The sequence below is a fragment of the Engraulis encrasicolus genome, chromosome 4, assembly GCF_034702125.1.
Source record: "Engraulis encrasicolus isolate BLACKSEA-1 chromosome 4, IST_EnEncr_1.0, whole genome shotgun sequence".
Lineage (NCBI taxonomy): Eukaryota > Metazoa > Chordata > Actinopteri > Clupeiformes > Engraulidae > Engraulis > Engraulis encrasicolus.
The window spans coordinates 25,494,692-25,507,913 of record NC_085860.1 but is presented as its reverse complement, the minus strand read 5'-3'; the positions used below and the strand labels follow the sequence as shown (position 1 = coordinate 25,507,913).

At 40.4% G+C, this 13,222-nt stretch overlaps 1 protein-coding gene across 7 annotated transcripts in view; it reads left to right on the top strand.

Moving 5' to 3' along the window:
- Positions 1–4,057: 4,057 nt before the first annotated feature.
- Positions 4,058–13,222, top strand: part of ppp6r3 (protein phosphatase 6, regulatory subunit 3) — a 35,287-nt gene continuing 26,122 nt past the window's right edge. For 3 of the 7 annotated variants that reach the window (XM_063196961.1, XM_063196957.1, XM_063196956.1), the window contains exons 1-4: positions 4,058–4,268; positions 10,824–11,008; positions 11,857–11,904; positions 12,457–12,690. In XM_063196961.1, coding sequence (XP_063053031.1) covers positions 11,870–11,904; positions 12,457–12,690 — 269 coding nt within the window. In that variant the 5' untranslated portion in view covers positions 4,058–4,268; positions 10,824–11,008; positions 11,857–11,869. The remainder of the gene's footprint in view (positions 4,269–10,823; positions 11,009–11,856; positions 11,905–12,456; positions 12,691–13,222) is intronic. The other 4 variants (XM_063196960.1, XM_063196955.1, XM_063196958.1 and 1 more) reach the window with 3 other exon arrangements.

Genomic DNA, 13,222 nt, shown 5'->3' with positions numbered 1-13,222 from the left:
AATGAAAATGGTTTGTTTGTGTTGGTGTTTTTTTTTGTTTTTTTTAATGTTTGTTCATTTCTTGTCTGTTTACCTGTATAGTTAGCCTACTATAGGAATGAGATATATTGCTATTTATCACTATCTCTTTTTAATTATGTTCTATGTATGTCTGCTGTTGCCCAGTCTTGCACTTTATATGTCTGTATGGGTATTGTTGTATAGGTACTCTAGGTGTAATGCATACTGTCTATGTCTAATTGTCTATGTCCACACCTACTGTAGAGTCTGGAGTTTATGTCTGTCTGCATGGAAAAATAAGAAACGTAATTTCAATTCTTTGTATGACCAGCGCATGTAAAGAAATTGACAATAAAACCAACTTGACTTCACTTATCAATATTACATTTTCTTCATTCTAATAAAAATACGATAGAAAACCTGCTATTGAACTATGTGATGCGATGTGCGGATCTGCTAGGTGGAGTATTCATGTCAGGCCTTCTGTAAAGAAGTTGGGTGTGACAGTGGACTAATCTTTGACAAACAGATACACTGGGTTAACTGCTGTTGAATCCAGTTTATTCCAGCTAAGGATTTTATTTTAAAAAAGGAAGCCATCTTTTTCTGTCCTTCATTGAGCATTTATATCCACACATAAATTATATGATAGCAACACAAAATAATGGTGTTTGCCAGGCCCATGTAATTCAAGAATGCTACAACTGCCGTTCTTGCTTCCCTTCACTGGCTGCCAGTGCACCATATGCCAATTAACATTTGACTTTGCTTTGCAACCTATATCAGTTGAGCTCCTTGACCTTTTTCTTCAGGAATTGGAGTTCTATTAACTTAGTGATGAAACCGAACCATTAACACCAACATCAACACACTGTTCTTGATAACAATTTGCTATACTCTGGTTTGACTAACATATAGTATACAGTTTGCTATACTGTACGGTTTGAGTAGAGTAGAGTAGAGTATCATTTATTAAATCTGAGGGATATTAAAGTTTCCAGTAGCATACATGAATATAGAAAACACACACACACACACACACACACACACACACACACACACACACACACACACACACACACACACACACACACACACACACACACACACACACACACACACACACACACACACACACACACACACACACACACACACACAGCTGAGGTTGTGATGAGAAGAATAACAGTGGTTCATCACATGTGCCATAGCTGAGTGGTACATAGCAAAGAGCAGCAAAAGATGAAAAAAAAGATTGACCCTAAGCTTACTTTTTGTCTCCAAGGTGTCAAAGATGTCTAAGCCACATCCATGCTTCAACATAATGTCATTGTATCAGAGTGTGAACTACTACATTAACATTATGAATTTACAGTGGTACCAGGACTTGCCATTGGCACCTGCCAACCAGCCAAATGTTAGTAAAGATTGGCTGTGGCGAGTAATAATTTCAGTGTTATAGGGTGGCCATTCAAACCTCCGTCTTAAGGACGGACTGTCCGTCTTTTCAGTGCCTCCTCCGGCGTAAGGCACAGCATTAAGCTGGACAAGAATGCATATACAGTGCCATGAGAAAGTTTGGGCGCCCTTTTGGAAAATCATTACATCGGTTTATTTCTCGTGGAGCTTATAAAGTAGCAACTTCATTTTAACATATGTTAAACTGTAGGGAAAGAGAAACATTTCAGCAGTGGAAGAATTTTCATAGGTGTTACAGAAACAATTTTATGTGGATTTAAACAAAAATATGCGTGTGCATAAATATGGGCACCCTAAAGATGGTATACGATTAATATGAAGAAGAGCTCACCTTTGCTGATCTACTGGCCTGCGGATACTTGCTATACAAAAAGACAAGTTCCAACTGCCTGTTGCTACAGAATAGTTGCCAAATATTCTAGAACCCCTCTAATTCAGTCAGGTTACTCATCTGTCTTCTTTAGACATCCTGGTTCAAATAAATTCATTCTTTTTCAGTAATGGTGATACCTCAAGACTGGTATGACCATTTCAAGACATTGTACTGTTATTTTATATTAGCTCATTATTGAATATTGATCAGTGCAGGGCAATCACTGTCCTGCTGGAAAGCCCAAACTCAGCTCAGCCTTAAGTTTGTGACTGCTACTTGAACATTCTTTTGAAAAATCTGCTAGGTCTATTTGAAAGGAATTAGTGAGGCCCTCAACTGCCTGCACTATCAGCAGCTATGGTCTTGTAGTTCTATGAAATTGTTCTGTAGTGTGCCTGTTACCATTGTTACCATCCTTTACCCATGCCTTTTAAACTATTTTTCAGCACACTACATTTTCCTTTCACGAGTACCATTCCTGTGGCTTTCCATGCTTTCCACTCAAATGGATTTCCATTTCTTGGTGTGGAGAAACATTGTCCAAGACTTCCAGATTACTTTGTTTACCTTTCTCATTATTCATAGTAATGCATGATCTTTTTTTGAAGTCTGCAAAGAGTTGTTCAGAGCCCATATTGCCACTCTACAAGACAGAACTTAGGACAAGCCTAGTCTACTATTATATGTGGTAAATAACATTTTCATGACCAATTCACAGTCTTAGTGACTGAAGGGATTCCAAATCATTAAAACCAGTTTGTGCTTCAAAGATCAGCTCTACTTCATATTAATGGTAGGCTATCTTCTTTGGGGTGCCCATATTTATGTTTATGTTTCTGTAACACCTATGGAAATTCTTCCACTGCTGAAATGTTTCTTTTCCCCTATAGTTTAACACAACATGAAGTTGCTACTTTAAAAGCTCAATGAGAAATAACCTAATGTTATGATTTTCCAAAAGGGTGCCCAAACTTTCTCATGGCACTGTAATTGCATCCAAGAAACACATTTTTTTCTTGGGGGAGAATCCCCAAACCTCCCGTCCTAAAATATGTCCTCCTTTTACCTGTGACAGAGGTGGTCACCCTAGTTAGCCACTTTGGCAGGTAAATTCATGGCACTTCACAGTAGTCTACTGTATACGGTGTTGCTTGCCCCTTGTGCATCAGTTGTTTCTATTGTTTCAAGAAATTACATAGGCCTACTCATTTTGTATTTGTTTGATTTATTTTCATGCAGGGAGATGCTATGGTCTTGCACTAGCACTTCATCTTTTGAGCTTAAATATGGTAAAGGAGAGAAAAAGAAAAGAAAATTTGGGCTGGTAGGAAGTCTGAATGGCTGGTGACCTCAGAAAATAACTATCCATAATGACCGGTGAACAATGTAAATCCCTGTTTTGAACATTGCTTGTTGTTCTATTGTGGAAGGGACATCTTCTAACTATGATCGAACAGTAGCAAGCTATTGACCTACTTGTAACTGTAGGCTTTAGGCCTTGTCACTCCAGCCTCCACTGACAGCATATTGAATATTAATAGGCCTATTTTCTTTTAGAAAACAAACATGCCACAGAAGTCAATTTATGGAGGCCCCCAAAATCTCCCTATGTTGTTTAAATGAAATATTGCATGTCCAGATTTCAACAGCAGAACTATGCAATGACAAAGAGAAAGATGGGGCCCTCATTTATGGTTTCTTTCAGTGTCCAGTCATACGGCTATCCTCAAAAGCTGTGATATGTGACAATGAGAGGTGCAAAACTGTCTAGTGTAGCCTACATCAGTGGCCTGTTGGCTCATCTTTGAAATACAACAACACACTTGCCAGTGTGCACATTTTAGTTATGCATGTTCTGCACTGCACAGCTTGGTGATAGCGACTGTCACTGGGCGTGACCGACATTTCCGTTGTCCAATCGGTCAACAGCTACCAGTTCCACACAGCGACCCAGATGTGGGTGTGTTTTGCGAGGATTCTCCCATTCTCTTGTACCAAAATGGCGAGTTAACGCTATGTAGTTTCAAAAACGCATAGAGAAAACTGTGGCATTTGGTACGAGTAGATCGATGGGTTCTTCTGGTTGTAACTGACGTTTGCGAATACAAATCAGGATGCAGTCATAAGCGCGTTTCTGTGTGACTGATACATACGTGAACCAATAAGTAACCAATAATCTGTTTGATTGACGTTTGTAGTAGTTCCAGTGGGGGAAGGGGCAGTAGAAGTTGATATAACCGCCATCTTGAAAAGTGCCCTCTGATGGTCGATCTTTTCGCGCCTGTCAGAATCAGTTGTAAACAGGTTATTGTGCCCACATAATTCGCGAGGTGGTCGCGTTTTATTTTCTGTAACATTTTATTTAAAGGATTGTCAAGCTACATGTCGTGGACTCGCCTTAAACCGCTTCTACACGGTACGTACATTCCTGCCCATGGAGTTCTCATAGGCGACGACAGGAACGTTAGCTATGCTAGCTAAGTAGCACGCTACTTGGTTAGCTGAACGATGTTAGCGATACTTTTACTGGTACACTAGCCAGCTAGTGTTAGCTATGCTCTGCGAAATGGTTTCACGAAAATGACAAATATCACCATGACACTAGAGCGATTCAACTGTATACATGCGCCTTGCTGTGCATCGTTAGCTTACGTTTCCTGAGATGAAACTCCTGGATGTTTGTTTACAGTCTGTGTTCTATCTTTTACAGTAACCTGCTCCTAGCCAAAATGGTAAATGTTACTTCTGTGGCTACCACTAGCGGCTAGGGTAGGTACCAGTTGGACAACCAATAACGTAAGCAGTCCATACCAATGTTTGAGGTATTATTAGCTGATGGTGGCCCGGTGAAAATAATTTGAAATCGCTTGGAATTTGCCCCAGGAATGTATGGTGACATGAAATGTGAAGGCAAGACCGATGCTATGGACGTATTTTATGATTACGAAGTTTCTTTCTACTTTTCGTGTTTTCGTGGTTCTTGTCCTGGGAGCGCATCAGTCGCCTTGAAACGCTGTAAAGCTTCGAGATAAGTCCGCTGTCATGGTAAATTCCAGCTATTTTAGCTTTATAAACTGTGGATAGGCGATCATTATGGTAAACAGACTGCTGTGTTTGAGCTGTTAACATAGTCACTGGCTTATCACCTCACATTAAGTTGATCAGGCAACAATTTGCTTTCAACTGGCTGCTTGTGTGGCTTGTACGTTTCTGAATAACTAGTTAATCGTAGTTATTAACCAGACAGTGATCGGGTTGTCAACCTTGGTCGCCGAGGTTTGCAAAACACAGGTAGCGATAGCAAACCATTTGTGCGTTAGCCTAGGCTGTCCTCTCTCAAAAAGATCATCGTCACTTCCTACTTAAGGAGCTTTTGAGTTAACTGTTGAAAATGCTTCACAGGCTTATCAGCTAACGATGGAAACCATAACGCTAGCTTACACCATTCGCGACAGTAACCTTTTTGTGGTGTTTTAGACATAAACACGTTTGCTGATTTAGAGCTATATGTTTACAGTCGGGTAATCCAGGGAAGCTAGCAGTGTCCTAGCGTGCTGCGCCGGCGAATGTTTGACACTGGTAAGGCCTGATGCAAGAAACCGGCTTGTTTTTCCTGAGCCGTAACTAGACCTACTGCAACAGACTATCCTTGGTGCCTAACGTTAGCGTGTTGTTTAGCTCAAGCCTGTCATCGACCGCTGGGAAGAAGGATGGACTGATGTTTGTGTTCGCATAGGCAAGAGGTTAGCGGATGGTGCCGTTATTTTCCACCATGCAGTCGGAAGTTTTCAGACATGTTTATGTCGCTGAGGTAGCGTATTAGCTGACGTTGCTAGTCAGACAAGCACACAGTTGTGCATCTTTGTTAGCTTGCAAGTCGCGCTGTCTGATTAACCCGAGAGGGGTTCCATTTTGCCAAGGTAGTACAACGGCAATGAATGGTGCATTTGGTAAGGACAAGTCATAAACATTTTGTCATCCAGTTAGTGGTCGATATGTTTGTTTTGGTCTAGCTTTAGAGAACAGCAGAAAGGGACTAGTTACAGAACACATTCGACATACATCTTCACAGTCCTGTGTTTCCTGTACATGCGGAGGTGGTCTAGCAGTGCAGCATTGCATATAGTGTTTGTTCACTAACTAGCCCTGGAACCTGACTTAGATTTTCAGGGTTATTAGAATATGTGTGGATGGGAACAGATGGCCAGATGACTGCATTCAGCAGTGCAATTAAGCCTAAGTGCCCTCTTCTCTGCAGACACTGTATGCTGTTGCTCAGGTAAAGCTGTAACTCTGCTTCCACCGCCCTTATCTCTCCTCCTGTACCTGTTCTAGGGGTGGGCGATATGGCAAAAATGTTGTATCACGATTTTTTAACATGAAATCACGATATCGATTTTTTATCACGATCTTCCATCCAAAAAATAAAAACAACAAAAAACAACTTTCATATACTTGCAATTTGTAATTTGCAGTCAATAAAATGTTAACACACTAACGATAACCTCATAAAGTGTACAATTGGAATACAATAATGTAAAGAATAAAGTGAAGACAACAACACAAGTGAGAAAACGTCACTCTGATACTGATAATAAACATCTTCACTGCAAGACGATCTATACGATTTCTCCACTTTGGCAGATTCGAGACGATATTTTACTCAATATCGCGATTCACGATATAATATCGTCATATCGCCCACCCCTAACCTGTTCTATAGCAGACTAGGCTTCTCCCTTTCAGGACTTTGAACCACTGACCAAGGCCTCCTCCTGTCACGCATGGTGGTGGTGTTTTGAACAGCTGAGCAGCTGGACTACTGTATGGACTAGTTGGAAAAACATCCTTACTTCTGTTGTGGTAAAGGGTCAGTCAGGAACATGCACTACAATGTTTCATTTCTCCACACATTTTAAGCTAAAATAAGAAAAGAATTGCATAAAAACTAAAAGCACAGGGTTAGTAATAGTCTGAATTAGACAGGGTCAACTTGATTGCACAAGAGATAACTAGGTTATACTTGAAAAATAAAATGTCCAATATACAATAGAATGTATGGTAGCAATTAGTCAACTGGGCGTACACCGTAAGGGTCATTTCACATGAAATCAGATATGTTGGGGCCTGACCGACACACGTTTTAATAAAACTTAGTGTGCCTTATTTAGTGGCAAGGTAGAACACCAGAATTTAATTTGCATGAATATGACACTAATCTAATATGAAGGGAGTAATCGACTAAGAAAGATTTAATTCAGAGGGTAGGACTAGGAGGGACACTATTCATCCTTGATTATGTCTTCCAATTTATGCCACAAAGAGATGATTTTGATGCTTAAAGCTCTTTTCTCGCTCTACAAATTGCCCAAACAGCGTGGAACACAACTGTTTTCCCAGTATGAATTATGCGATATTAAGATGTTATCTACCGAAAAAGCTATATTCGAAAATGGAAATAATCTTTTCCAAACCTAGCCCTAGCACCAAATTTCCCCTTGGGAACAAAATAAACTGAACTTGAACTTGAACTGAACTTGAACTACAATGTCATGAACAACACCTGAAAGTATAGTACTCTTGAGTCATTTCAGAGGTAATTTGACTTAAAGTTGAAATGTTGTAATAAAGTAGTAATTGAGTAGTTTTTGGCTAGAGTACCCCACCTGACACTCCATCCAAAATGCTAATGCGAATTTGGGCAGTGTCAGGTGAGGTAACACATGTCAGGTGGGGTAATCTCTAACTCTACGCTAGTACTACTTAACTACTACAACTCATTTTAACTTTTAAGTCACATTATTTATCTGAAATGACTAAAAAACAAACAAACAAACAACACAATACACATTCCAGATGTGGTTCTTGTTCATGACATTGCAAGCATGCTTTGGACAAGATATTGGCCATTTTAATATCTCATAATTCATACTTAGATAACTGATGTGTTCCATGTTTGTGTAATTTGCAGACGTTTTTGGCAGGTGCTTTAGGCATCAATGGGTTAAAACTATTAGTCCATTTCTCCCTTAACATTAGGGCCAGATTCATGCAAATGCAGTTCTGGCCCTAAAGTCTCTGATTTAATGTGAAATTACCTGTAAGTACAAACCATTAATATCATTTTTGGGTGGCCTATTTTGACATCTGCACAGCACGACCAAAAGGTTTATGCATGATATGACTTAAGCTTAATGCATAATTTATTCGGATCGCTAAATATATTTTCGTTTGGAGTAAACGTTTGTCTGTATTTTGCAGCTAGGCTAGTGTTTTCTGTTTCTGCTCTGACATAGAGGATAACATAATAATAATAATAATAATAATAATAATAATGATAATGATGATGATAATAATAAGCATAGTTCTTACAATCATGCAGCAAAAAGAGATTTCACTGTTTTCCAGGTCGGCAGCGCTGGACAGTTCACCTTTTTACCCCAGTGGGTATTCGTGTATATTTTGGCTATTTTGACACTTGAACCGTGAGGAGGCTTGGCAGCCCATCGTCTAATTTGAAGGGTCTGGAAAGAGGCCAATGTCAATGCTCCTTCTTGGGCCCAACCCCCATCTCCGCTAGTCTATTAATAAGCTTTCTCTCTGCCGTCATTCATGATCTGCCAAGATGGCTGCGCTCTAGTCTGTAACCTGGTACATGCTCTCTAGCGCTTTTATTTATTTATTTATTTTTGTCAACAGGAAAGCTAATTAGATGTCTTTTTTTTACCGCCAAAGTGCAGTGATATGCAGATTAACCAGCACGGGATCGTATTCTGAGGATGCTGCATATTCTCATCCCCCCCAATTCAGTGTTGCATGCAACAACTGCACATTCTATACAGTATTTGATATTTAGCAACATTAACATGCTAATTCTCATCTCAAAACATAGCCTTACTGCAGTGAATCCTACCTATTCATAAGCATACGCTTTTAAGCTTTGCATATATGATATATCCATATATTTGACCAATGAGAAGGGGGTCCGCTGCCCTACATACCCTCCCCCATATCCGACGTCTCTCTCTCTCTCTCTCTCTCTCTCTCTCTCTCTCTCTCTCTCTCTCTCTCTCTCTCTCTCTCTCTCTCATAGCAGTGAACACAGAGCTAGAACATACTAGGCATTTGTTTATTTACTCTTCAGCCTTGACATCACAACACTCATTCCAATATTATGGCATATCTTGATTTTTTTCCCAATGGATTGCCGCCTCATGACTTGATTATGGTTAAATAATTTAATGTCGTCTTCATATTACATCTATAAACCAATCTTATCCGTATGATTTTGTGGACGCCTATAATTTGGTGTTTCATAATGCTCATGCACAAATAACAATGGAGCGCTAACTAAATATTATTGGCCTTTCTAGCATCACTTGTACTGAATATGAATGGAGAAGCATTGTAGTTATACCCAAAATGTTTTTAGAATGTCCTTAATCCAAACAGCCTGAAGTGCAGATGCACACTTGTTGTGCATCCTCATGACTGCATCAATTAGGATTTTGCTGTGCACTGTGTCTGAAATGGCACTGTAATGTACCTCCGTTTAGGCTACTAGCCTATTGGTATGAAGCATGTCTCTTAAGGGCAAATTAGAGTTCTGCAACTGCACACATCTTTTGTCGCTTGGGTCTGGTCGTGAACCAGTTTTGCTGTTATGGATGTGCGCACTAGGTCTCATGTCGCGAGCCACATTTGGAACAGCGCAATTTCCGTCACTAGTTTGCAAGCACTGCGGCCATTACGGTATTAAGCAATGTTGCTTTCTGGCTCAGTTAGCTTAGTATTTTTAGACAAACTGCAAAGGCAATGTACTGGTATCATTATTTGACGCACCAAGTGTGTTTTTACGTGCAGAAAAATGCAAGCTTGGAAACATTTGAGTCTGCCGATGTGTGTTTACATTCGGTGGAGAACTACAGTAAGCTGCGGTAGTCAGACTGCAGGCAATGTGCTGCGAGTGTTTAACTGATGCATTGTTTGTTTGTTACCTACTAATTAAGTCATTGCAGCTTCATGTATTTACACACACTAGGAAGAAACCATTGATATCGTATTCAACAGAATATTGACGGGTTTGCTCTCGCAAACTACCGGCACTGTGCTGCCACGAGAACAAGGAAGTAGCTGAGACGACCAATCACAGCGCCTATTGCCTGCGAGCCTCGTGTCCGTCCATCGTCTAGTCAGGATTTTTTTTAGGTGTGCGACCACGCCCCCTGCTCAGAGACTCTGCGCGGGGGGGGCGTGGTCGCGCACAGAGACAGATTTGACGGATGCAGAGGCCTATGCGTTGGAAGCATAAATTGGGTTTTAGCCGTAGGTTACAGAACAAAAGGCTGCTTTTGGAGCGGTCTTGTTAGCAGGTCAAGCATATGTAGTAGTCATACGTCTTGACAAAGACTAGGTTGAAAGATGGACATGTCTGTCCATTTTTAGGTCATTTCAGTGTGTAATGGCTAATTTGAGTAAGCTTAGCCCTCTGTATTTTTTCCCTAAATATCCTCATTGTTTTATTCCATGCCTCTAATCACGCAAACTATCCTGAACACTTGTATAATCTAAATATTTCTCGAGTAACTACACTACAGTGGACTCTGATTGGGAAAGAAAGGAGCTTAGGGATATCCCAGCACTTGGTTTCACATTTTGCCCTAGTTCACACAGGTCTACTGTGCCTGAATTATGTCAATGGAAATATAATAGTGAATCCTATGACATTCACAACAGCATTGTCATTACTCTTTTTTTGCCTGTCAAACCACTTCCTTTAGTCTAATCTAAAGAGTTGAGAGAGTCCAATCATGGTGCACACAGATCTGATCTCTGTTCCGCTGTCAAGTACAGCAATGCATGTTCGTCTGAACGTGTGCATGTATGGTATACCGTACTTGGTAATACAGTATTCCATAGCGCATGGTGACTAAAATGCTGTTTGTGTTTGTGTTTTCTGTGTGTGTTGCAGGTGTGTGTTAAGTGTTGGGCTGTGGGTGAGGTGAGGTGTGTCTCTGCTGCATGTGTCCTGTTGCTGAGGATCTCTCGTCTCTGCTGACCGTGGTCACGCCTGTAATGGGCCAGAAGTCCCAAAGAGCACAAGAATTATTTTATTTTTAATCAGCATTTTTACCTTGGGGACGCTGCTTCATCAAGGTATGCAAAGAAGACCGTTTTCTGTCACGGCAACATGTTTAGACAAATAAAGCTTATAATAATAAAGCTTGTTTGGACAAATAAAGTATTTCAATCCTGCAGACAGAGAGGCATTAAAACATTGTAAATACCTTCCTGGATTACTGTTTTGGTAGACCTACTAGTGCACGTACCGGAAGGGTTATTTACTTAGACCCAAATAAATGCTGGTGTGCTGACACAGTGACCTACTGAATCGAGTGCATCGTCACAGTGCCATGAATCTTTCCAGCAGCACAGTGAATAGTAATGGCTCAAGTTGCTGTTGGGTATTTTTTAACAGTTTCTACCCAAATTGATTTTTCCTTCAACACACTGTAGAAGACATGATTTTTGTGTTTGTATAAATGAGTGACATTAATGAAATCCTACACTCTTTTTCACTCCATGGAAAAAAAAACAACCAAACAAAAACTTTGATATCTTGAAGGCCATCTGTGCAGCTACAGTACGTGTGGCTTGTTTTTAAATGTGATATGGCCATACTCTTGAGATTTTTTTCTCCAAGACGCTGACCTGATCTGCACACAAGATACTCATTTGAAGCTTAAACTTCCCTGTATTTCTAGTATGTCTTTTTCCTAGTGGCACCATGTTTTGGAAGTTTTATCAGCCCACAATGTCAAACATTGACATTAAAATCTAATGATTGTGCTTATATAAAGTAAATAGATGACCGATTAGTAAGTTTGATCTGCACATAATGTCCCACAATGATTCTAAAATCGAATTATTCCGTTAACATCATACAGACAGTTGACAGATTTGTGAAATTTCTCACTGGCTCTTTCCCTTACTTTTCCCCTTAGTTTTGATCTGCACATGATGTCCCACTTTGACACATCGCAGTTCTTTGAGTTGAGTTTCTGAAGATCACCAGGCTGTGGTGCTTTTAGGAGAAATTACATAGAATTAATTGTTGTGCTCAGGACTCTAAATTAACTTCTTTCATCGCTAGCCAAAATGACTAGTAGATGTTAGTCTTTTTTATTTATTTATTTATTTATAGATTTTTTTTTAGAACTTTTTATGCCTTTATTTGTGATGGGATGGAGAGAGAGGGACAGGAAATGAGTGGGGGGAAGGACTGGCAAATGACTCAGGCTGGAATCAAAGTATCGAACCCGGGTCGCCGGCGTAGTAACCCAGGGCCCTACCGTTAGGCCACGGCAGGGCCAGTAGATGTTAATCTTACTAGCCAAACACACACTAACTAATGGGTCAAAGTGGCTAGTAAGTTGGTCTTTCCTACCAGCCAAACTGAAATTTCACCAGCATTTGGAAGGTTGGCTGGTGTTAATTTAGAGCCCTGGTTGTGCTTATACATACAGTGAGTGAGTTACAGATTCATGAATTGTCTTAAAGACTCTTGATCCCCTTCTTCTTCTTCCTCTCCCTCCTCTTGCTAGTGGCACCATGTTTTGGAAGTTCGATCTGCACACGACGTCCCACATCGACACGCTCCTGGAGAAGGAGGATGTGACTCTGGTGGAGGTGATGGAGGAGGAGGACGTTCTGCAGGAGTGCAAGGCCCAGAACCACAAGCTGGTGGAGTTCCTCCTCAGGCCCCAGTGCATGGAGGACCTCGTCACCTACATCACCCAGGAGCCCCAGGACGACGTGGAGGAGAAGATCAGATACAAGTAAGTCGGCGACAAGGAGATTTTTTTCATTTAGTCAATTTGCACGAGTTATGGAGGAAATAAGGTGCAAGTAAATAAACCAGGATGGAAATTCTTTCATTTCAAATTAAAAAAAGTCAAAGTTAAAGTCAGTGGTTTAGTGATTTAGTGGTTTTGCACTGGTTGTGGAGGAGAATATCAGATGAGTCTAGATTAATTTTCTTTAACCAGAGAAATGCATCAGTGTGTATTAAGCTTATAAGACTGGTGGCAGTGTCTATGCATATTTACCTTTCATAGCATTGACAGGTTAAGGTCTTCTTAACGGGTGAATTTACGTTGTAGTTAATTTGCACATCTCACCTGTGCTTGTAAATGTGCACCGCTAGCATGGCCTTGGGCATCTGAAAGCTTCCATTCAATTATCACCTCCACACGTGTTACTCCTGAGTCTGAGATTCTTCGGCAAGGTTGAGTTCATGCCTGGCATACGGAAAAATTACATAGTTCATGACCAAAAGTGAACAATTGGACATCATTAGATCCAAACGTT